Source organism: Eptatretus burgeri, chromosome 3 (genome assembly GCF_056783735.1).
Source record: "Eptatretus burgeri isolate ZD-2024b chromosome 3, Ebu_testis_v1, whole genome shotgun sequence".
In the NCBI taxonomy this organism is placed as follows: Eukaryota; Metazoa; Chordata; class Myxini; order Myxiniformes; family Myxinidae; genus Eptatretus; species Eptatretus burgeri.
In genome coordinates this window covers 50,376,344-50,403,539 of record NC_140963.1, presented here as the reverse complement: position 1 = coordinate 50,403,539, position 27,196 = coordinate 50,376,344, and the positions used below count along the sequence as shown (strand labels likewise).

Below are 27,196 nucleotides of genomic sequence, written 5' to 3'. Positions count from 1 at the left end.
AAATTCAATCACAAGGTATTAGTTACTAATGATGAGAAACACATTATTCCAATGAATAATTTACAATTTTGTCACAGTTTTTGACTGTTATATATAATTTTCTATGATTTTGCATATTTTGGTGGCCATTTTGGATGCCATCCTGGATTTTAAATAATGCCAACAAAGCTCAATCATCAGAAACTAGTAACTAATGATCAGGAACCAAATCCCAATGATTATTTTTCCAATTTGCCACATTTTTGAGATGTTATATACCGTATTCTATGATTTTACCCATTTTGGTGGCCATTTTGGATGCCATCTTTAATATCGCCAGACTGCCAGGAATTTTTTTTTGTTAACTTCTCAAATATGTAATAGGACCATAAAAGGAAAAAAGTTGGTTTGGTAGAGTCTGGGGGCGGGGGTGGGGGGGTGGGGAGAGGGGGTGCATAGATACCCTCCGTAGATACTCAACTGTCTTTCAACCCTGACAAATCTCACTCACTGTCTCTCCGGAAGGACCGTCTGGACCCCCCCCCCCACCCCTCCATCTCGCCATCTACTTTCTCAACAATTTATTTTTGTACACTTTATCATCTTCACTACCCACCCACAGCATTGAATTATTACTTGCAAAATCAAAGATTTTTCAAGTATATTGGTTGGTCAACTGTTTTTCTGTTTGTCTGTCTGTCAACTGCCTACAGGTCACAATTTTAAGCTGATATTCATGAAACTTTACAAGGTTGTGGAAGTAGTCACAACTGAGAAGCCTTGTGATTTTGAGGTCAAAGGTCATATTGAGGTCAAATTTCTAAAATCGTCATTTTTCATCTGATTGACTTGAAAATTACACAGCAGTTGCACAGTGCCTCACTGAATTGGAAACCAAATATTTTTGAGGTCAAAAGGTCAAAGGTCAACGTTCTAAAATCGATTTTTGCCTGAAAAATAATCAATTTTCATCCAATTGACCTGGACTTTGCTTAAGATCATCATTTTTATTCTTAATGAAATGGACAATTTGATGTAACCATGGCATCCTTTCTAGCCGCGTCTCGCGTAGCGAACGCTGGCTCTTAGAGAGCTCCGTGTTGTTGTTGTTGTTGTTGTTCTTCTTCTTCTTCTTCTTCTTCTTCTTCTGGTGAAGACAAAACCTTTAGGACTCGGCTCTTTTATATACAGGATCCGGATCTCCTTAAATACGAAACACCTGTACACATCCTCGCATTGAGGGTTCCTTTTGAGAGCATCTATCATGAACTTTTAAATATATTCGGACATTTGCTTTAAAGTTTCGAAAAGTTCACGTTACTATTTAAAGATTATTCCATTTAATGTGTTGTAATTTCGTAAATACACTATTTTCTCATCATGAACAGGAGCCTCCATGACGGGTCTCGCTATTGGCTCCATCAAGGCACGTGACGAAATATCGGAAGTTGTTGTTATTGCCTTTAGGACGCGGCTCTTGGACACATTTGTCCTTGTTTGGGGGACAGGGTGGTGGATTTTGCAAGTATCGTGCTAAGCATGACGTGTATCTTGTTTATTTATTTATTTATGTACACTACCAACACACAACCTTGAATTATTTATTAATTCATTTATTTGTATACACTAATGCAAACAAAGGCTATCTTTTTCAGATTATAATCAATGAAGGTGGAAATAGGCCTGTATTTTTAGTTATTTCTGAGTTGATGAATATTAAATGATCATACATTCATTCCATACATACTTCTGTTTCTGTGAACCGGGATTAATTTGTTTCCATGCGCTCCTCATCTGTGGTGACTTCATCTGCCACCATACCAACTGGCAGGGTTTTTGTTGTACACCATCTAGTCATGAAATTGCAGCTGAGATCTGTGATTCTATTGGTCTGGCCCAGTCTGCAAACTTTCCAACCCAGATGTCTGCAACTGGTAGTCGTCCCTCCTGGACCTGATAATGACCACCTTTCCATTTAACTAATCCTCCGCCCCACTCAGATCCTCAGATTATGTTCTTGTTTTAGTCTAAATCGTTGTGGCTGTTGTTGGGCAACTACCATGGTGCTACAGAGTGTGACTGGTCACTTGAGCTGACTGCTATTGACTGCAATCTGCTGTTTTGCAAAATAATTGGTCTTCCAAGTGCACTCCATCTGACATTGACTCTGCCTGGGAATACCTTTGCAAAATCCTGCTCCTACCAGCCCTGGTACACTGAATCCCTTGGCAAGGGGTTCACCGTCTCGCAGTTTGTTTTTCATCATGGAAGGGTAACTTGACGGAGAGCAAGCCAATATAATTTTGCAAGCTCACAGACAAGTATGCTCCCATCTTCCAGTGAGCCTGAAAAACATATTTTCTTCTTCATCTTCCAAGTATTCAGGCCTCTTGACAAGTCGGTCTCTTGTGTCTGCTCACCTTTCATCCCTTCTCTCACCTTAGATGGCTTCACTGCAGACTGCTTGAGACGAGGCAGAGAGTCTTAACCCTGTTTTGACTCCAAAGCTCGTATGCCCAACCAATTCCTCTTTGTCCTGACATTACCCATGATACCTCTTCATGTCCACTTCATCCTGGATACTGTGACCTTTTCATCTGAAAAGGTAGAAAAAGTTCTGAACAGTCCTGACCCAGCTTCAGCAATGGGCCAAGAGAGAATTTGTGCCCGTGTTCTCAAATCCTTAAGTGCTGCTTTCAACGCTCCTCTGGTTACTTTTCAGCCTGTACTTCATCAGTCACTTAACTTCAACCATGCTTCTACTCCTCTCTCAACAATGGATGGAAGACCCAAATGCGAAACATGAAGTCAGAATTATGTCTGGAGAGATTGAAGTCATGCAACATATTCTGGCACCATGCTCTATCTGCCAAACTCTGCCTTACCAACTTCCAATGCCATCTTCTTTCTTGGCTTTCTTACATCATCCAATCTATGTTAAGAACTCTATCCCACAAAAACAATGTTCCATGCTAATTCCTCTGAACCCCCACACCCATGGAATCCTGTCTTCCTTCCTGGTGTCCCTCAAGTCTAAATGACCTCTCTGATGCATTGGACAGCTTTCTTTTCCTCTTTGCAGATGACTCCATATTGCTGTGTTGTACCCAAAACAACAGGATGGCAGCAGGTGCTTCTTTCTTCACTAACCTGGAAAGATTTAGATGATGGTCTAACAAAATGAACATGTCATTCAATGTAGGCAAATATCACACTCTCACCTTGTATCTCTTGAAGGATCAGCTCAATCCAACTCTACATTTTCACAATCAAAAATTAGAAGAGGATCTCTTGAACCTCTGAGCCTCATCATCAGTCATGACCTCACCTGGGCAAACCATGTATCCAAGCTGGCCTACAAGAACTAACTGCAGACTTGGGTCCTCCATCATGCCATGTCCTCCTGTTGGTAAATTAGAATGATGCAGTCCTTCAAGGCCTTTGTTTGTCGGTCAATACAGGACAGCTCTTCCTTCTGGGTTGGCACCCCCGCTTCACACCTGTTCCTCCCAAAATAGACAGCTTGGTGCCTTCTTTCTCTTTTACCAACTCTAATCTGGTGTTGCTCCTTCCGTTCTTTCAACCCTGCAAGCCTCCTCAGTTCCTCAAGGATGCACACATTCTTCCAGTTAACCCCTTAGATTAGTAAACACCTAAACCCAAACTTACGACTCACCTCTACTCATTTATTCTGCTTTTCTCTTGCTTGTGAAACCACATTGAAGGAGTGATACGATCCCATTCTTCCCTTCAAGGCACCACCAACTTATGTCATCCTCAACCTCTAACCCTCCCTGTTGCAACTCTTTTACAGGTTATAATCTTCACCCCCCCCCCTTCTCTCCTTTCTTTCATCATTCATTCCATTGCTTGTTATATCCATCTGTTTCTCACTGTCTGTATGTTGCCTTTATTCCCTCATTCACATTTCCTCACTCCCCTTCCATGAGCCTAGACTTTGCAAAAAAAATGAACTGTGGTTTTTTAAGGCCCATTTAATGAGTATTCAATGTTTGATAACTTTTTAATTGGATTTTATTTTATTTGCATTTATATTATTTTTTACCGCGCTTGTTTTTTTCACTCTACCCTAACATGTCCTTTTGCCTCTCAATGATCAAAACAAAGTTGAGTAATTCAGGGTTTATTTCCCTGCCATCCCCAAACCACCACCAATGCCAGGATTATAGCAACTTGTGTTATTTTGGTGTAGTTTAACAGAATGGTTTTAATGCATTTTCATTAAATATTTACTATTAATGTTGATATCTTCCCTCCCACACCCCTTTCCTGTGTGTCGCAAACATTCCCCTTTGATTCTCCCCATCCCCATACTTCTATCTTTCTTCAAATCTTTGTTCTCTCTGTCTCTGTATCTGTCTATGTGTGTATGTCTCTCTCTCCCTCTCTTGACTCAGTCGACAAGGACTTTACTTGTCATACTCCCACACTCCCCTACCTTGTCTCCATTCCCCTCCCTCTTCTCTTTCTTTTCTCAATTCCCTACCCCACTCCCCCACCCCATGCATACTTCAAAAATAGATGGCTCATGATTCATGAAATACTTTTATCAGTTCATTTATTATTTATTTTGTGTGTGTGTGTGTGCATGGAAAACAATTTCATTATTCTTGATAATTGGATTTTCATTCCTCATGTGCATGTCTGAATGGTCCATATTGAGTATCTGTGCACACAAGTTTTCAAAGAAGTCGTGTCCATTGTTTTAAAACCAAAATGTATTCTCTCTGCGAATTATAATATTGTTTGACTGCTTTTACTACACAGTAGTCATTGTTTATTGCTTTATAACTGCCATCACCGAAGGTGGACGGAGGTTATTTTTTTCACCCCTGTATGTCTCTCTGTCTGTCCATCTGTTTAACTGTCTGTTTGTCTGTGGGCACGATATCTCAAAAAGTTATACACGGATTCAGACAAAATTTGGTGGACTGGTTGAGTGTGTGATGAGGACGAATTGATTTGATTTTGTTGAAGATCCAGATCCGGATCTGCACACTGGAGTATTTTTTATTTATTTTTTATTTCTTTAAGCAATGCTTCACCATTGAGAAGTAGGACCAAAAACGATACATGGCACGATATCTCAAAGTTATGGACAGGTTATGACAAAACCAGGTGGATGGGTTGGTTAGGTGACAAGAACAAGCCGATTTGATTTTGGTTCAGGTCCAGATGCAGATCCGGCCTATCAGTGGAATACAAAATGTAAACTGTGCAGCCTGGTTCCTTATGGATTTTTCTCAGCTTCCCATGGTTTTACTTCAATGATTATAATGCATTTTATTTTTCTTTATTGTCTTATTTCTGTGAGTAAACAGGTTTTGTAGCACCTGACACATTTCCTGTATTTGAAGGCAGTTAAATAGCAAAACATTTCATTTGAAATGAAATGGAAATGTAAAATTACACTTGAACTGAATCTGTTTTCTTAGTTTTGCATACATATGAGGGTCATTCCAAAAGTTTCTGCCACTCAACTTGTAACTTTTTAAGTTGAAGGTCTCAGTGTCGGTGATCATGGAATTACATGTGCTATCTCGTTATTCACTGATGTCTGGTCGATTTCAAGTGTGTCTTACCGGTTGATTTGTTTCAGAAATTATATTGATGGTATCTCGTACCAAGGACGTTGCTATGGCACCAAGTGACAGTAAAGAAGACATCCAAGCTCCTGATTAAAGTTCATGCAAAACTAAAATTCACATGAAATCCATATTTGATGAAATACAGGATAAGTTGATGTTCAGGATGAACCATGTTCAGGCGGGTAATCAAGCAGACAGTGTGAGGACAATGTCGGTGTTATTAACGAACTCTTCCTTCAAGATGGATGATATACAATCCAAGAACTTATGAGTGTTAGGAATACTGACGCCAACACTACCTCGTGTTGTCACTGAGAATCTGAGAATAGAGACAAGGGGTCCTATGGAGGAGCAGAATCTGAACCAACTAGCTCGGTGTCTGAACCAACATCATCTTTGCCGTTCTCGTGGGGAAGGTGAAACATTCTTGGAATCGTCATCAACAAAACCTAATGGCACAACTATGATCCAAATGCAGAGTGGAAAGGACCGACCTCTCCACACCTAAAAAAAGACCTAACACCATCGAGGGAACATCAAGATGCTTCAGATTATTTTCAATCGTTTTACTAAACTGGGCAGTCCCAAAGGATGTCGAAGTGAATGATAAAAAAAAAAAATCAACCACGTGGTTTTGTGTGATCTGAGACCTACAGTGCAAAACATTCCAGCTCTCCTGAATGATGGCATCTTCCTCCACGACAGTTCTGAATTGTGTGTTGCATGAAAAAAGGTAATGTCCTTTACCTGGTGGAGTCCATGGGGAAAAGTGTTTTAACAACCAATTTGGGGAAACGTTTTAATCTGCTGAAGAGGTTAACATAGTTACATTCACTCCGTTAAGGTCAATTCAGATGGAGGGCTTCTGTGCTCGAATCAAAAGCTTGGTTGACCAATGGATGGATTCTGTTGAAGAGAACGGAAATTATGTGGAACAATGCGACGTGAATAAAGTTTGTCAAAGATACTACTCCTTGATGTAGGTGGAGTGACAGATCTTTTGGGATGACCCTTGCATATGGGAATCTCTGTTGCACTTTTTATTAAATCACGAAGTATGCAGATGATTGGAAAATGTCATATGCAGCCGTGTTCTACCAATTGTTCTCATTGTACAATTGCACCTTCATGCATTATCCTGACAATTGGGCCTGCACCAGCTTTGCTGACCTTGGTTCTTCAGCTTAGCATGTTTAACGGTGTGTAGGGGGATATCTTCACCACAACGTTAGAAACCAATCGTTTTTGCTTTTAACCCACAATATTTTGCTCACTTTTCTTGTCTTCATTTAGGTGGTACCAGTTTCTTTGGCTGAACTATACTTGCTGCAGTGCAACATGCGTTTCCCTACAAGCTCAGCTTTTGAGAGAGTGCTTCCTTTGCTCAACGTCGCCCTCACCTCACTGCACCCACTCACTGATGAACAGTCATTCCGCACCATCTCCTCGGGCTGGGTCCTGCCTCAAGGCCAACTGCCCCACATTTCTTGGGACGACTTCCGCACCCGCTTGGACATGCTCTCGGCTTTTCTTGTGCGGAGACGTGACGGCACTCGTATGTTCTGTCACCCATCATTCCGTGAATGGCTACTGTGGCGTGAGGAGGGTCAGAGCACCAAGTTCCTTTGTGATCCACGGTGAGATTTGATTGGTATCTGTGCCCTTAAAGTTGATGAGTATGATGGGTTTTCCATTTAGTACTTGGGTTGAAATTATTCAATCCAAGAAAGAAAAAAAACAGGAATCTGACCTGGCCATGGGGAAAACGATGACATGTTGTATCAAATTAATATTTGTTGTGGTTTTTTTCTGTACTTCTTAACCAACGTTTGTTACTTGTGAAATCAAACATTCGTATATCCATTTTCTGAGTATGTTTATCTGTCTGTCACATATGGGTCACAATTATACACAAAACTTAACCTTCAAAGCATAATCTTCACAAAACTTAACCAACTGATGGAGCCAGCCATTAGCTCGAAGCCAATTGTTTTTGAGGTCAAAAGGTCAAGGTCATAGCAAGGCCATGATTCCTTGCATACCTTTTGAATTAAATTGGAAGTGAATCATTGTTGAGACTTCCAGTTTGCGTCGCTACATCGTACTCGACCAGTGCTTTCAAATCAGTGGTTGGTCGATCACTTCCAGTCAGCCATTTTCTCAAAAGGTCAAAAATTTGGACCTCAAAGTCAAAAAAATTTTAAATCGTAAATTTTCTTCTGATTGACTTGAAATTTGGACAGGGTTTGAAATTTGAACAGTCACTGCATGTCTAAATGGACCATCAAAAATCAGGGCAATTGATTTCACCATTTTGAGGTGTCAAAAGTTTTTATGACAGCATTTTCATCCCATGATAATCAAATGGGACTTTTTGTGATTTTATTGTTGCCATACTCTCAAAACGTTCTCATTGCATAAAATTGAAATTGGCAAAGCATATTTGTATGAACGTGTAGTATAAGTATATAAAATCTGGTCAAAATTGCCAAAGGTCAAGGTCGAGGCCATCCAAAACATGCAAACACCCATTAGGTGGCAATTAGAATATGTATCAACCAAATTTGTTAAGCATAACATTCAATCATATAAAAAAGCGATAGGTCAAATTTTCGAAATTGCTGTTTCAGTGGCAACTCTTTTTTTTATTTGGATTTTCCAAGTATGGTGCTGTGGAAGACATCTTTATTCTTTTGTTTTGTTTTGTTCTTGTGCTAAGGTGGAATTTGGGAATCTGTGCATTCAAAAATAATGTGGTGAAGAATTGTATGTTCAAGTGACATCCTGGTGAAGGACCAGCATATTTAGTTAGCATTAGTCAGCTGTGGTTAACCATCGCTGTTCATTGTTAACCTTTCCTACTTGACAGGCTTTGCTCTGCATGTAAAGTGCAAATTCAACTACATGTTTTAAAAAATATATATAATATATATATATATATATATATATATATATATATATATATATATATATATATATATATATATATATATATATATATATATATATATATATATATATATATATTCTGATTTTGCTGTTGAGAGGTTTTTTTTCTTCCTACGGAATCTGAGTATAATTAATCGAGAATATTCTTCATATGTTACATGCATGAGGGATTGAGGCATTAGGAGACATGGGACAATAGACAAATCAACACAACACGTGGGATTTATACCTGGGAACTCGGGCTTTATACCTGGGAACAAGCCAAATGTACTCACATGGAAAGAAAGCTGGGCAACTCAAGACTATTCGTGTTGATGCAATTCGATATTTGAAGGCTCACCATTCATACAGACATGCCAGATTTCCACCAATTTGTGTATTTTCACGTTTTCCTGCAAAATCAATCAATTACAGGGTTGAAGATTGTTTTTTTTGTTGGTGCTTAGATTTTTCTTGTTTTTTTTTTTTTCACTGATGCCACGAGAAGAGCAACCTGGGATTTTTGGGGGGTAGGTACTTTTCAAATGAATGGCTAATTATGAAAAAAACATTTTTTTTCATGTCTTAATTTTTTGTGTCGAACCACTTTGACTTTCTTATATGGAGTATGTGGAAATTATTTGAGTATTTTGTCACAAAAGACGTTGATATTCTGGGAATGCACTGGCTAGTCTATTTGCAAATTATTGCCCTTTCCACAGGAGACTACCGTTAGACTCCACAGAAGACTTTCAGATACAGGAGACTAGACTACCATTATTCTCAGGTTTTCCGTCTGTCTGTATGTATGTAATGGACAGCTCTGGAGGCCAGAGGAGTCGACCAGTTTTGATGAAACTTGACTGGTAGGTTCATACCAGGATCTAGTTGTATGCTTTTGAGCACCGTTGCTAAGGACGCCACCGTTGCCTAACAATGGGACTTTGAAAATTTTGAAAAAATCCAAAAAATATTTATATATATATATATATATATATATATATTTTTTTTTTTTTTCTGAAAATCAAAAATCGGCTTCCGCGCTTTCATGCGCACTATAATCAACCTCTTTGTCAAAAATTTTCAGCCCGCTCCATCAAAAACTGTATGACTAGTATGCAATTATATAGCGACCACCCATGTCGCCTACCGGCTTGTCCATCGATTTGTTTGTCTGTCTGTCGGTCTGTGCACACATATGTTAGCACAGGACACAAATGCCACCTGGTCATAGCCAGTATTACACATTAACTGTTTTTCAACCCAGCACATTTGCATAAAGTATGTACAATTAGAATGTGAATACGTCCATAAAATATATACAATTAGAATGTGAATAAGTCCATAACATATATATATATATATATATATATATATATATATATATATATATATATATATATATATATATATATACACATACACTTAGAATGTGAATACGTCCATAAAGTACATACAATTGCAATGTGAATAAGTCCATAAAGTACGAACCATTAGAATGTGAATACGTCCATAAAGTATATACAATTAGAATGTGAATACATCCATAAAGTACATACAATTAGAATGTGAATATGTCCATAAAGAATGTACAATCGGAATGTTAATACGTCGATAAAGTATATACAATTAGAATGTGAATAAGTCTATGAAGTATGTACAATAAGAATGTGAATAAGTCTGAAGTATGTACAATTAGAATGTGCATAAGACTATAAAGTAGGTGCAATTAGAATGTGAATAAGTCGATAAAGTATGTACAATTAGAATGTGAATAAGTCTATAAAGCAGGTACAATTGGAATGTGAATACGTCTATAAAGTATTGTGACGTTCACGGGACTTGAACAGTCCCGCCAACGTAGAATGAGCCGAAACGATGGAGGCGGTTTATTTATTTATAACCCAAACATGGCGGTTCTAATCGCTCTACCGCAAACGGGACGAGGAAGGTGGCACGAGTCACTTTTCGCTGAGTTGATGATGTTTATTTGTTTTTATTATTAACCAGAAATAACAAGACTCGGCAAGAAGAGGGATCCGGGGCAATTCGACGGGATGGTGTGGAATCGGGCGTGGGGAAAACACAGACAATTCCAATGAATATACAGATCTCAAACCCTCTAAGGTGCCAAGTACACACACACACACACACACACACACACACACACACACACACACACACACACACACACACACACACACACACACACACACACACACACACACACACACACACACACACACACACACACACACACACACACACACACACACACACACACACACACACACACACACACACACACACAACGTAGCTACTTCTGGTGGTCAGGCTGGACCATGGTGTGGACGCAACTGTCCCTGGATCAGCGTCAGACGAGCTGGCCTTGCTCTCGTCAGGGGGGGCAGGAGAAACCGTGGTGCTGTCGACCTCCTGGTCCTGGCCCAAGTCCGCTCACAGCCGCCAGGGAACCAGTTCTGGCGCCAAATTGCGAGCAGGAGAGGGAGGCAGGTCCGCCCGCCGTTCGACCCCGTACTCCGAGTCAGCAGAACCCCAGAGCCAACCAAGGTGAGGCACGAGGCTCAGCAAGGCTCCAAGACACGATGAAGAACACTATCGAATCAGCACAACAACAAGCACGCTCTCCGCGCAACAGCCTCCACACCAAAAAAAACACGATCTTTTTGTCCCGATCTTCTTCCTCTTCCTTTTCGACCCCGAACAGAACCTTTTTCGTGATCACGGGGCGGAGCCATCAATCGTGATCACGGGGCGGAGCCATCCGCAGCCCTGTCCTGTGACGTCACGGCCAGCCTCCAGGGACTACTAAAAGGGGTTTATGCAGACACCCTTACCCTATCCCGTGTCCCTATCTAATTACGTGACAATTATCATTTCCCCCTTGAAGAAATGAACGTTTACGAGACAACTTATCACCACTGAATTGCTACTTATTACATCGAGATCCTGGTAAACTCAAACAGCATGGCATACCTAATTAAACATCCTAATTACCCTTTGAATGCATACCCCCCCCTCAAATGTAGCACTGCCCCCTCCTCTGGTACCGCAGCTCCTGCAAGGTATATCACAGGCGCTACCGTACCAGCCTTAACACTTACTGACACACCTAATTAACCTAACGAAATAAAGTAGGAGGGGCAATGGGCAGTGAGTCGCAGCTAACTTACCTATCCTACTTAATGTACTACCCCCTTATGGCCTTATCCTCGCCTAAACAATCATTCGTTTTTTTAATTTTTTTTATTTTATTACATGAGAGCACTGAGCAAAGTTGCACTCCATCTTCTGGATCATCGCTCTTGCCCAACACTCTTCCAGTGATCTGGGGAGGGGAAACAAAAGGTTCCACAAAAACACAACACTTATACTTTACATTCCTACTCTAAGCCTTAACGACACTATTCACAGGATATTTAAACTTGACCGCCTCCCCCAGTGGATGCTAATAGACCCAGCGTTACCTGGGGAGCCAATTTTCAAATTTGCTTGCCCCAAAATTATGCGGACATCATGCCCTTGCTGCACATGTCAACTTGTGCGGGATCGAGTGGGACTCATACATCTTCACAACACTCACACCATGGTCATCATCACATTTCTAGGTCATGGTCCTCATTTTAATCATGCAGGCTGAATCCCGTCATGGCCGTGGGGTGGGTTACCACAAGATGATGGGGGCATCTCAGGTGCAACCATGCCCACAGGTAAGCTTTAGTCCAACCCGGACGTTTCTCCGCCCCGCTCCCTTTGATTCCCTCCCCCCTGGTAGCCATCAGCTCTAATCCCGTACAACACTCTGGAAGGGGTCTCACTGGCTCCTCTGGCCTTCCTGGGTCGCCAAGGTCCTACCCGCCTTGGTCGCCCAACCAGACCCTCTCCCAGTTGCCTCCAGACACTGTCACCATTAGCCACCAGGGGTGAATCTCCTTGAAGGGGGTGGCAATTCCCGCTCACCGTGAGCCTCAACAATCCCTGCGGACAAGCACATCATCCCCACCCACAAAACCCACATGACTCCCCCACCCCATCGGCCTTACATGTGACACCTGCATTTCTAACACTTCGCCGACCATGACCTTCCCTGTTACCACACCATGTCCAATAAAAAATCAATGTGTGCACTATACATTTCACTTTTTAACTTAAAACAACTCACACAGCACTTCTCACCCGATCCACGCACCAGCCATTGGACAGCCACTTGTGCCCGCTTTGTTACCAATTACCCACTGTCTCGATTGTCACTCTAAAACCCAGCAGAACTTACAAACCCATGCCAATTTTCCCACAATTCATTTTTTTCCACAAAAGGAGGGCACTTCGCCACAATCTCAGCAGCAGAGCATGGCCGTATATGCTCAGCCCAATCTAGTCTCCCCGACCCCCGACAGTGATCTCCGGACCCGACCTATGAAAGGGTATCTCGGATAGACCTGGCGGTTCAGCAGGAGGATTCACCCTCTCCGAGTCTAAAAGTCTATTGGAGGGTCCCTACATCGCCGGGTACCGGCAATATCGTTGCATGTGTCCTCTTCGCCCGCACCGGAAACAACTCCCCATAAAAGGCCCCCGTGAGTATCGGTGAAATGTCTGTTCCGGTTCCGGACCCCCTCGGCCATAATCGAATTGGTCTATTGGCTGGGCTGGACCCCGCCGCTTTGGCGCACTAACTACCGGATTACCCTTTATCAAACTTGACAGTTTCTGGAAAATTTCCTGAAACATTTGGGTAATGCCAATTTCTCCCAGCCCCTCTCCTTGATCCTGGATCTCCGCCTATCGGACCGTCACCGATGGCCTCTCGGGCACCCGACCCGGCCGCCTCCACGAGGCCAGCCTGGCTGCGCACTCAGCCGCTCGGTGAACGGTGGGTGGATCCTGTAGCTCCATTAGCGCTCAGACCTCAGGGTCAGGAAGAGCAGCTAAAAATTTCTCGAGTGCCAGTCTGTCCCATGCCTCCACTGTAAGGTCCCGATACGCGATCATGACTGATTGGTAAATGTCCTGTGCCAGCTCCTGCACTGTCTCACCCGGCATTAATCTGCGGTGCTGGAGCTGAGCCCGCACCAGATCACAGTTTGCCGCGAACCCAAACCGACGGCTCAACGCCTCGCAAATGTGGGAGCTGGTCAACATCCCTCCGCGATCACATTTAACAGGTCTGCGGCTGGTCCCCGCAACGTTGCCACCAAATTCCCTGTACCATCCTGCTCATTCCACCCGTTTAGTCGGGAAATGCACTCAAATTGCGTCAGAAAAGCTTCAACGCTCCCTGACCCGTCGAAATTTACCAGGGGGATCACTTTTACGGTGGCCCGCTTCTCAGTTTCTCCCTTGTCCGAATCCAGCCCAGGGATCAAACACCCTTGTGGCTGCGTATCCAATTTCGGAGCCCACTGTGGCCAAAGATGTTTTGTGGTGAGGGTCTCATGGGTCAATTTTGCCTCCTGTTCCAAACGTTTAATGGACCGATTCACCTCTTCCCACAGGATCTTCTGGGCCCGCACAACCTCCTCCAAGGCTCTGTCGCGAGTTTGTAGCTGCTCCTCAACCAACCCGGACACTCTACCTACAAAAGACGGCTCTACCAGGCCTTTATCCAAGACTTCATCTTGGCTCATAATTTTATCTTGTTCGTCCAAACGAGCCTCCAATCCTTTTACCTCCTCCGCCAAATTCATCCCTTGCTTCCTCAGCTCTCCCCACTCTTCAACTTGCAGCTGCATACGAGCATCCACACAGGCACGATGACGTTCCAGGCTTTCATCCACTTTATCAACCCGAATGTTCGTTGCATCAATTTTATCTACCAATTTTTTCCGTATATTTTCCCCCTCCAATGTAATTTCTACCTTTGTTTCCTCCAATCTATCCTCAAATTTACTTTGTATTTCTCCCAATTTAACATCCACACACTCCTGCATCTCAGTTTTCATTTTCTCCATCTTTTCCCCCAATTCATCCCTCATTAAATCAATCCGTGCACCCAACTGTTCCCACATTACCCCCAATTGATCTGTCATTTCTGCCCTCTGTGCCGTCATTTCTGCCCTCTGTGCCACGAATTGATTTGCTATTTGTGCCGTCATGTCCCCTATTAAACGTTCCAACATTGTCTGGATCGACATCGCGCCGGTTTCTGGCGCTGCCGGCCCCGTTACGGGCAATGAAGCACAGTCCACGCTCGGAATGGGGAAGGTTCCAACCCTACCCCCGTCTCTCCCCTCTTCCCCCGACTCGCTGCCAGACACGTGGCCTTCCTCCTCAAACATCTGCACATCCGCCATGGTGCAGAAGTCCCGTTTGCCGCCAATTAATTTAAATTTGAAAAATCCCGCCAAAATTTTCCCGCGCTCACGCGCTTTTCTGCAGTGATTTTATATTCCAATTCGTGGCGAGATTTTAATCTTGGTATATTCTCCCAATACCAAATATAATTTAGAGGGGTTCGAACATCCAACATCCTGACACAAATGTGACGTCCACGGGACTTGAACAGTCCCGCCAACGTAGAATGAGCCGAAACGATGGAGGCGGTTTATTTATTTATAACCCAAACATGGCGGTTCTAATCGCTCTACCGCAAACGGGACGAGGAAGGTGGCACGAGTCGCTTTTCACTGAGTTGATGATGTTTATTTGTTTTTATTATTAACCAGAAATAACAAGACTCGGCAAGAAGAGGGATCCGGGGCGATTCGACGGGATGGTGTGGGATCGGGCGTGGGGAAAAAACAGACAATTCCAATGAATATACAGATCTGAAACCCTCTAAGGCGCCAAGTACACACACACACACACACACACACACACACACACACACACACACACACACACACACACACACACACACACACACACACACACACACACACACACACAAACACACAAAACGTAGCTACTTCTGGTGGTCAGGCTGGACCGTGGTGTGGACGCAACTGTCCCTGGATCAGCGTCGGACGAGCTGGCCTTGCTCTCGTCAGGGGGGGCAGGAGAAACCGTGGTGCTGTCGACCTCCTGGTCCTGGCCCAAGTCCGCTCACAGCCGCCAGGGAACCAGTTCTGGCGCCAAATTGCGAGCAGGAGAGGGAGGCAGGTCCGCCCGCCGTTCGACCGCGTACTCCGAGTCAGCAGAACCCCAGAGCCAACCAAGGTGAGGCACAAGGCTCAGCAAGGCTCCAAGACATGATGAAGAACACGATCGAATCAGCACAACAACAAGCACGCTCTCTGCGCAACAGCCTCCACACCAAAAAAAACACGATCTTTTTGTCCCGATCTTCTTCCTCTTCCTTTTCGACCCCGAACAGAACCTTTTTATCCTCCCGTCCTCGTCACTTCCAATCGAGCCGTTTTATTGGCCCACCGCCGTCGCCTTCCGCCAATCGTGATCACGGGGCGGAGCCATCCGCAGCCCTGTCCTGTGACGTCACGGCCAGCCTCCAGGGACTACTAAAAGGGGTTTACGCAGACACCCTTACCCTATCCCGTGTCCCTATCTAATTACGTGACAATTATCATTTCCCCCTTGAAGAAATGAACATTTACTCGACAACTTATCACCACTGAATTGCTACTTATTACATCGAGATCCTGGTAAACTCGAACAGCATGGCATACCTAATTAAACATCCTAATTACCCTTTGAATGCATACCCCCCCTCCCCTCAAACGTAACAGTATGTACAATTAGAATTTGAATAAGTCTGAAGTATGTACAATTAGAATGTGAATAAGTCTATAAAGTATGTACAATTGGAATGTTAATACGTCGATAAAGTATATCCAATTAGAATGTGAGTAATTCTATAAAGTATATACTATTAGAATGTGAATAAGTCTATGAAGTATGTGCAATTAGAATTTGAATAAGTCTATAATGTTGGTACAATTAGAATGTGAGTACGTCCATAAAGTATGTACGATTAGAATGTGAGTACTTCTATATAGTATGTTCAATTAGAAGGTGAGTTTGTCTATAAAGTATGCACAATTTGCATGTGAGTACGTCTATAAAGTATGTACAATTAGAATGTGAATAAGTCTATAAAGTAGGTGCAATTAGAATGTGAATAAGTCGATAAAGTATGTACACTTAGAATGTGAATAAGTCTATAAAGCAGGTACAATTGGAATGTGAATACGTCTATAAAGTATGTACAATTAGAATTTGAATAAGTCTGAAGTATGTACAATTAGAATGTGAATAAGTCTATAAAGTATGTACAATTGGAATGTTAATACGTCGATAAAGTATATACAATTAGAATGTGAATAATTCTATAAAGTATATACAATTAGAATGTGAATAATTCTATGAAGTATCTACAATTAGAATGTGAATAAGTCTATGAAGTATGTACAATTAGAATTTGAATAAGTCTATAATGTTGGTACAATTAGAATGTGAGTACGTCCATAAAGTATGTACGATTAGAATGTGAGTACTCTCTATAGTATGTACAATTAGAAGGTGAGTTTGTCTATAAAGTATGCACAATTTGCATGTGAGTACGTCTATAAAGTATGTACAATTAGAATGCAAGTCTGTCTCTAAAGTATGTACAATTAGAATGGGAATTTCTCTATGAAGTGGGAACAATGAGAATGTGAATAAGTCCAAAAAGTATGTGCAATTAGAATGTGAATAAGTCGATAAAGTAGGTACAATGAGAATGTGAATAAGTCTATGAAGTAGATACAATTAGAATGTGAATACCTCCATAAAATATATACAATTAGATTGTGAATACGTCCATAAAGTATGTGCAATTTGAATGTGAGTCTGTCTTTAAAGTTTGTACAATTAGAATGTGAGTACGTCTATAAAGTATGTAGAATTAGAATGTGAGTACATCTATAAATTTGTACAATTAGAATGCGAATACGTCGATAATGAATCTGCAATTTGAATGGGAATAAGTCGATAAAGTATGCACAATTAGAATGTGGATAAGTCTGTAAAGTATGTACAATTAGAATGTGAGTACCTCCATAAAGTATCTACATTTAGAAGGTGAATACTGTTGCGGGGCCGGGGGTCGGCCGCGAGCACAACCGCGAGATGGAGCTGCAGAGTCGGCTCGACCGATCGCCCGGAATTCAGATCGTACCTTTTCGGAAAACTCCGGTAAAGTACGGGTCCCTTTCGGACCGAAGTTCGCCAATAGACAGACCACATGGGGTCGGGTCGATTGCCAATTTAAATTTACCTAAATACCCACGTGGTCAAACCTACCGGGAAAATTCACCCTCGACGGCTCCCGTACGGAACGAGCCGCTTAGCGTACCCGTTCCGTGTGCAATCCAAGCGGTTTGATCGCCGAGATCCGTCGGTCCCAAATATCCCGTTACAATGGCAACGGCCTGGCTAATTTTCCAACACGTAGCATGCTAAGTCATTGAAGGAATAGACACGAACGAGCTGAAACATTGAACAATCGGGGTATTTATTTACAATGGGGGAATGAGGGGAGCACATAAGGGCAGAGTTAAACCAAATCTTAATAAATGCACGTATATACGGGCAAAATCACTAATACAATTCACTACTTAGCAGACAGACACACACGCACACACACCCTAAGAATCGGACCAAATAGTCTTTATTCGGACCTCCAGCATGGAGGACAGTCGGGCTGAACACCAGGGTCTGTCTTGGACTTGTCCACCTCATGTGGTCTTCAAGCTGACTCGGTCCGGGCACCAGCGGGAAGCGAGCCGAATCCAGGCACCCACGAGCGACTCTTGCGGTTCTTGCGGGGGGGGGGGTAGGGGGGGATGGTGTCTCTCGAGCGCTCGATCGTGCGGCGGAGGAGGAGGAAGAAGATGACGACAACGACCCAGACCAGCTTCTCCGGCAAAAGACCAGCTTCTTCCGAGACCGATTGACTGACTCCCCTTTTATGCGCTCTGGCGCGGCTCGACCCCTCCTCCACTTGGCGAGCTGAGAATCCGGGAGCAGAGGGTTGTTGTTCTCTGCAGAGCTGTAATAATCCATTGCTGTCGTTGCTGATGGTGTTATAAATCAACGAAAAGAAAACCTGACTATTAAAATAACTCCACAGCGCAGGAACATTTATTTACCCATGAGACAAGGGAAAAGAAGCTATCTATAAAACACATACTTATGGATATAACTGATCTATAGGACCTGTATGTTGTGTGCGATAGGTTTCCAAATTCGCAACACGACTCCCTCCCCTTTTCACAGGCTCGTCCCGAGTCAAATTTTCGTGTGGCCAGCATGTGTAAGTTTTCCCCTAGTACGATTTACCTGCGGATCCCTGAATGCAACATTTTTTTCATACATGTCCCAAAAATAAATAACCTAATGCGCAGCGTAACTAACTAACAGACTCACACGGACAACTTAACTACAATTGTCGGTGCTATGACAAACATGCAGGTGGGTTAAGAACTTATTTACATTCTTTACTTCAACTAATATTTTACACTAACCAATGGCCCAGGACCTGGCATCTGTGGGAAAGAAGGCATGGCAAAGTCAACAGTTATGTGAGGGTGAGCGCTCCGCGGCTGAAGGTCAGACGTCTTCAGGGTTTGCTCAAAGGTCCCTTTTTTGTCACTGAACCTTCTTTTCTTTTTTTCAGTCTTCAGCTGCTGGAGGCAACTCACCCTAACCCGGCATGCCATATGCCATCCCACAGGCCATTTGAAGAGGTAGCCAGGCTGCCTAATGCAGTCTCTGGCTCCCTTGTGCAAGAACAGGGAGTTAGCCGGCTGCCCAATGCAGTCCCTGGCTCCTCGCTGAAGTGAACTGGATGGAAGATGCAAAACACAAATGGATGCAAGGAACGGTGCACGGGCTGCTCAATGCAGTCCCCGTGGTGTGGCTGCCTGCAGGGCAGTCCTTGCAAAACACTGGACGATCCTGTCGCACATGGTGATGGATGATGAATTGGTGACACAGGGGCAAATGCAAATAGGGCCGCAGGCATGGGGTTATGGAAGAGGCAGGCAAACGAGGCATGGTAAGGCAAGGCAATGCAGCACAAGCAGACCGGCATGTGAAGCTTGCCAGCCTCCAGTATGGTCCGCGAGGTTCCGCGGAGGGAGTGCGGTGGTGCCGGCCACTCTGAAAGCGGGCTCGGACCTACCCTACTGTCTCCCCCTAACCTATCGCCTTTGCCTGTCTCTGTCCATACCCACTCCCTTAATTTGCAACACAAAACAAATTTAACCCCTTTATTTATTTCCCTTTTTTCTCCCCCCGTATAATTACGTCTCCCTAACCCACTTTATTGTCTTTGTCCGGCTAACATATCCTGTCAACCTAGCCTACTCCCAACCCCTAAAATCCTTCCTGGAGGGGAATAAGGAGAGACTGGCGTCTTGTCTCGAGGCCCAACGAAGCCTCAGAATGGCCTCCTTCAGATTTCAGCAATCTACCAAGGTGGGTCCAGCGACCTACAGAGAGTGAAGGGATGGATGGTGCGAAGGGGTACATCTCCTAACTATCCTACTTTTTATTAAACTTTAAACTACCCCGGGGCTTTCCAAAACGCCTGTCACTTAAACTATCGGTTCTATCAACCATGATTCCCGTCACCTGTGTTGGTGTCCATTATAAATTTGGGCCTAGCCCTCAAATTTTCCTTCGTGCCCTTGCACAATTTCGTGACTGGGCAGTGTGGCTCACTTGGCAGGGATTCCCCCCACTGCCGGACTCTATCCATGGCACCCCAGGCCCTGAGGCTGTCTCCGAGCCTACCTGCTCCCCATGAACAAGGGGGGTTGCCCTTCCTGGCATTGCCCCCCTTCCATGCCCACGTGGCATCTTTGGTGCTCCGGGTCCCGATCCGCGGGTTGCCCGTGCCCAGTACACTATCCCGGTCCCTTGGACCCTTGGCCTACTCTGGCCGACTACTTCGGTGCCCGGGGTGCCCATGACTCGGTACTCACCTTCCCAAGCAACGCTCCCAGCCGGTCAATTTTACTCTTGCACCCCTCCAAATGAGTATCGTGCCTTCATTCAACACCAACAACAAACCGACCTCCTTTTTGGAGATTTAACTAACCCACTAACTAACATTACACTGACCCTGGGGTCACTTGGGTGAGAATCACTCCTCCCCCCACTCATTCATTCGCACCATGCATTCCACATTCACTCCACACACACGCACACACACACTCAGGCCTGCTGGCCCTCACTCATTCATTGTACATTTTCCATTTTTTCCTTTTAACTCACTCAACACTCCACACTGCCATTTTCCTAACTAAATTCCCCTAATTACCTCGTGCTCCCTCGTCGTCCCTTACACTACTGCACATTCCTTTTAATCTACGTAGCTAAGCTACGTTCCCACTACACATTCCATGCCTGTCCATGTCTCCCAAAATCCATTTTCTAAATATATCCTAAAATCCTTCTAACAAACCCATTCCACGGGCTCCATGAGGAACAACTCGTGTCCCCATAAAGCCGGTCTAACCAACGCTAACCCATCCCACTAACTAGTGCTTCCTTTGCCCTAACACTGGGCTGCGTACTGGAAGTGAGGCTTTTTTTTTCCTCTGCAGCGCCATGGTGGCGGTTTACGGCACGCCCGTTCGTCCTTATGGGCGATACCGACGTCCCCTCTGAAGGCCGATCCGTGCAGCCATGACTTCACTCTGCACATCGCAACAAGCGCTCGCTCTCGCGGGATTCCCCACGCGGGACTTCGTGCGCTGTTTCCCCAGCATTCGTGCCGTGGGGTCCGGGCTGATGACATCATCCGGACACTGAACCTGCGCGGTTTCCCGCGCAGGCCAGCACGCACGCATCGTCCCGGAAACCCGCTCCACGCGTTCCGTGAACAGAACACACGGTATGCAGCACGTGATGCCCGTACACGCGCCCACATGGGAACCCCTTTTTGCCGAATTCCATTAACACTTGCCTATATTTTCGCCGTCCATGTGGCCGGCTTGTGTCCGACGTGGAACGTTTCCGGGCCGGATTGCGAAGATGCGTGCGTGCAGGCCGTGTGCGAAGTGCGCCATGGACCCCGCACGAGCCGTCGCACGAACCCGGCGCGGTGGTGAAATTAACCTTTTGCGGCCCTCCAGGCTCGTCATTCGTGTCTCCCATCTGGACCGGTCCATCCATTTCCACGCACACACTCACGCATACAACCCTTACCCGCCTCCATCGCGGGCCGGACACAATTTACACTCCGTGTTGGTTCAGTTCCTGTGCCGCGTGGTGCTGCCATGATGCAGTCCGTTGTCCGCATCTCGCCACGCGCAATCGCCCTTATTGCCTTTTGCCCCGCTTGGAGGTTCAACCCCATGCACTGCATCTCACCCCGCAGTGTTTGCATATTCGCATCCATGTCGCCCCTCATCGCATCCATATTGCCCTTCATGTCATCCATTCGGCCTTGCAAATCCTGCGTGTTTGCGTCCATTTTCCCCATCAATGCCTCAAACATCATCATCATCCGATCCGTGGGCGAAATCGTACGTGGGGGGCACTCGTCCGCCGCCCCCACAGCGCCCTTGCAACCTCTGGGTTTGGTTGCGGGGAAAGTTCCTGCATGGCGGTGTCCTGCACGGTGGTTTCGTCCTGGGCCATAGATTTGTCTACACTATTACCACCACACACCTGCTTCAGCTCGTCTTGGCGAGACATGCCGCGTGCTGGAAATAATTTAAAAACGGTCGCAATTTGGGGGAACGGGGTTTTTTTTCGCTCCGTACACCCCTGATCCGACCCGTAAATTTCTCTACAGAGGCCGAAGGGCTGAATCACACCCCTGAACACAAATGTTGTGGGGCCGAACCTGCTAATTTACGGAGGTGGATGGGTTCGCACCCCACTCCTGACTACCAAATGTTGTGGGGCCGGGCGTCGGCCGCGAGCACGACCGCTAGATGGAGCTGCAGAGTCGGCTCGACCGATCGCCCGGAATTCAGATCGTACCTTTTCGGAAAACTCCAGAAAAGTACAGGCCCCATTCGGACCGAAGTTCGCCAATAGACAGACCACGTGGGGTAGGGTCGATTGCCAATTTCAATTTACCTAAATACCCACGTGGTCCACCTACCGGGGAAATTCACCCTCGACGGCTCCCAAACGGAATGAGCCGCTTAGCGTACCCATTGCATGTGTGATCTGAGCGGTTTGATCACCGAGATCCGTCGGTCCCAAATATCCCGTTACAACGGCAACGGCCTGGCTAATTTTCCAACACGCAGCACGCGAAGTCAATGAAGGAATAGACACGAGCGAGCTGAAACATTGAACAATCGGGGTATTTATTTACAATGGGGGAATGAGGTGAGCACATAAGGGCAGAGTTAAACCGAATATTAATAAATGCACGTATATACAGGCAAAAAGCACTGACACAATTCACTACTTAGCAGACGGGCCCACGGACACACACACCCAAAGAATCGGACCAAATGGTCTTTATTCGGACCTCCAGCCCGGAGGACAGTCGGGCTGAAGACCAGGGTCTGTCTTGGACCTGTCCACCTCGTGTGGTGTTCAAGCTGACTCGGTCCGGGTACCAGCGGGAAGTGAGCCGAATCCAGGCACTGGCGAGCGACCCTTGCGGTTTTTGCGGGGGGGATGGTGTCTCTCGAGCGCTCGATCGTGCGGCGGAGGAGGAGGAAGAAGATGACAACGACGACCAAGACCAGCTTCTCCGGCTCCCGACCAGCTTCTTCCGAGACCGATTGACTGACTCCCCTTTTATGCGCTCTGGCACGGTTCGACCCTCCCCCACTCGGCGTGCTGAGAATTCAGGAGCAGAGGGTGGTTGTTGTTCTCTGCAGAGCTGTAGTAATCCGTTGCTGTCGTTGTTGCTGTCGATGCTGATGGTGTTACAAATAAACGAAAAGAAAACCTGACTATTAAAATAACTCCACAGCGCAGGAACATTTATTTACCCATTAGACAAGAGAAAAGAAGCTATCTATAAAACACATACTTATGGATATAACTGATCTGTAGGACCTGTATGTTGTGTGCGATAGGTTTCCAAATTCGCAATACATCTCTAAAATGTGTACATTTGGAATGTGAATACCTCCATAAAGTACATACAATTAGAATGTGAATATGTCTCTAAAGTACGTACAATTAGAATGTGAATCAGTCGATAATGTATATGCAATTTGAATGGGAATAAGTCTATAAAGTATGTACAATTTGATTATGAATACGTTGATAATGTATATGCAATTTGAATGGGAATAAGTCTATAAAGTATGCACAATTTGCATGTGAGTACATCTATAAAGTATGTTAATTTAGAATGTGAATACGTCTCCAAAGTACGTACAATTAGAATGTGAATACGTCGATAATGTATGTGCAATTTGAATGGAAATATGTCGAAAAGTAAGTACAATTACAATGTGGATAAGTCTGTTAAGTATGTGCAATTAGAATGTGAATACCTCCATAAAGTATATGCAATTGGAATGTGAATACATCTCTAAAGTATGTGCATTTAGCATGTGAATACGTCCATAAAGTACGTACAATTAGAATGTGAATACGTCGATAATGTATATGCAATTTGAATGGGAATAAGTCTATAAAGTATGTACAATTAGAATCTGAGTACGTCTATAAAGTATGTTCATTTAGCATGTGAATACATCTCCAAAGTACATACAATTAGAATGTGAATACGTCGATAATGTATGTGCAATTTGAATGGTAATATGTCTATAAAATATGTGCAATTACAATGTGGATAAGTCTGTTAAGTATGTACAATTAGAATGTGAATACCTCCATAAAGTATATGCAATTGGAATGTGAATACATCTCTAAAGTGTGTACATTTAGTATGTGAATACGTCCATAAAGTACGTACAATTAGAATGTGAATACGTCGATAATGTATATGCAATTTGGATGGGAATAAGTCTATAAAGTATGTACAATTAGAATGTGAACACCTCCATAAAGTATGTACAATTAGAATGTGAATACATCTCTAAAGTATGTACATTTTGAATGGGAATACGTACTTTGTCCATAAAGTACGTACAATTGGAATGTGAATACGTCGATAAAGTATGTACAATTGGAATGTGAATACGTCTATAAAGTATGTATTATAAAATCACACAAAACATTCTAGTTTTTGTCAATTTGCTTGGATTGATCAACAGGATGGTGTTGTGATAGCGCACTCGTCTTGGTTCTATTCTGACTTGACGATAAACTGTCGGATTTGTGCATTCTTGGCAAGGCATTGCATAAGCAAGTACACCGTTCCTCAGGTGAATGGTGCCTTGGTATCCCATGTATTAACATGAATTAGTTGCTGCCTGTTAAAGATCCCACGGTGTTCTTCGTGATGAGCAGGCGAGTTTTCATCAGTATCCTGGCGAAATTCCAAATTCCTGCCACTTTCAATTGAACCTGAGGTGTGGCCAGCCATTTCATTTAAGATTTGGGCCAAAAACACCCTGCAGCCAACCCCACAATAAGATAGGAATGATTGGTGCATTTGTTGAAGAAGAGGAAGTACGAGAAGCGGTAATTGTCACCATCTTATTCGTCTGAGAAGTCCCAACATGTCGTTCAAGCAAGTAGCTATTTCCTGTAACAATTAACATTGGAGACAACTTGAATTGAAGAACAAAAGGGTTAAAGTTTATTATTAACATAATTATTATTCATTTTTTTAATATCTTTCGTCTGTTCCTTTATTTATTTTATTTTCTCGTGCCCTTTAATGTAGAATTATTTGTTTATCACTGGCATTCTTCTTCATTTTTGGACTGGTAAATATCTGACTATAACAGGATAAGGGGTTGTGGAGAAATTTATAGTCATGCATGAGGCCGGCAAAATCTGTGCTTCATGGAGTGGATGTTTGTGCCATAAAAGAGCCTTTTCGACACGAGTCTGAACTTTGTCTCAAACGGAGAGCTGAGAGAACTTCAGCTGTTCTAAAAGATGAAAAATCAAAACTTTATTGAAAATCCTTATAATCACTACAGATGCTGAGATGCAGCAGACTGATAATTATCCTTCCGAGTTATGAAAACAACGTTCGTAGTTATCGGCCTAACATGCATCCATATACTGTATAGTCTGTCCAAAATTTGTCATGTTATCATGAGAAAACGTTTTCGTTAGCGTGTGTGAACTTTTTCTTTCACTTGCAGCACAAGGGTGTGAGTCTGCATCAATGTCCCATTGATGCAGTGCCCCCTGTAGGTTCAGGCAGAATTTGGAATTTGTTCAGGGTGCCGGCGATAGCTCATCTACTGTATGCAAAACACCAGGGTGACAATTTGTAGCTGGGTTGGAATTCAAACCCAGGCGAGATGGCTTATAGGTGAGTGTGCATCCCTCTCGGCCATCTTCTCCAGGCCCCTTATGTGAACTGATCGATATTAAGTTCATATACATGTTGCATATTGTTATAGGATCAACATTTTTGGCAAAGTTAAAATCAGCACCGGTTCACAATTGCATTCCTCTCTGTGACTCGTGATTTTGATGCCTAATTCATCTATCAGCACACAACATACATGTTTTGTCGAAGACTGTGTATAAGGAGGCAGTGTAAATATCGTCACGTTCATTTTAAAATTTTGAAAAGCTGAGAAGCATACTCACTAATCTTTGTACTTTGTTACCTCTGCCACTGCAGGTAGAAGGAGGTTGTTTTCACCCCTGTCTATCTATCTGTCTGTCAGGTTGTATATCTGTGAACAGGATATCTCCAATAGTTGTGGACGTATTCAGGTGAATTTTGGTGGACAGGTTGGGTGTCTGACAAGAATTAATTGATTCGATTTTGGTGAAGATTGTGAGTTCCAGAAGATTCCGGATCTGAATACGAGAATATTTTAAGCGATTCTTCACCATTGAGAGATAGTGCGAAAAATGACAGACAGGATAGCGCAATATCTGAAAAAGTTAGAGATGGATTCAGACGAAACTTGGTGTACAGGTTGGGTGTCTGACAAGGATGAATCGGTTCGATTCTGGTGAAGATATAGATCCAGATTCGAGAATCTTTTAAAATTTTAAAAGCGATTCTTCACCATTGAGAAATGGGCCGTAAACGAAAAATAGCACAATGTTTCAAAAAGTTGTTGACTAGTTATGACAAAACTAGGTGGATGAGTTGGTTTGGTGATGAGAACAAGCTGATTAGATTTTGGTTCAGGTGTAGATCCATATCCAGATCCAGATCCGGCCTGTCAGTGGGATACAAAACGTAAACGGTTCAGCCTGGTGGAGGTATGCACTCTACCGAGTGTCGTTCCAGTTGGTAGTGTTTTGAAATTATATGTTTGTGGCTTCAGTGGGATTTGGGAGTTTGGGGTGGGGGTTGTGCCTGTTTGACCCCTCAAATAGATGATTAATTTTAAATTGTTATAACCCCAAGACCCCAAAGACCCTTTAACCTTTTCCAGTGCAGACCTTGCAAGATGCAAATTGATGTAAAAACTTTATTACATTACTTGCTTTGATCTCATCTGTTTACTTTGTGTGCCGGTGAGGAAAATCTTCAGAGAAAGAAAAGCTGTTATCCCCCTTTGTAAAATAAATGGAGAGAAACTTACCGAGCAAAGCCTCTCAGCAGTGGTTTGAATACAGTGCTGAATCTGGCTTACTCACTGCCAAGTCCACCTCATTGCTGCTGCCCTTGC

At 43.8% G+C, this 27,196-nt stretch overlaps 1 protein-coding gene across 6 annotated transcripts in view; it reads left to right on the top strand.

The window, feature by feature from the left end:
- The window catches only part of LOC147029847 (protein TANC1-like), a 419,064-nt gene that overhangs the window by 308,336 nt on the left and 83,532 nt on the right, over positions 1-27,196 (top strand). For all 6 annotated transcript variants that reach the window (XM_085873244.1, XM_085873249.1, XM_085873243.1 and 3 more), the window contains one exon: positions 6,882-7,225. In XM_085873244.1, coding sequence (XP_085729370.1) covers positions 6,882-7,225 — 344 coding nt within the window. The remainder of the gene's footprint in view (positions 1-6,881; positions 7,226-27,196) is intronic.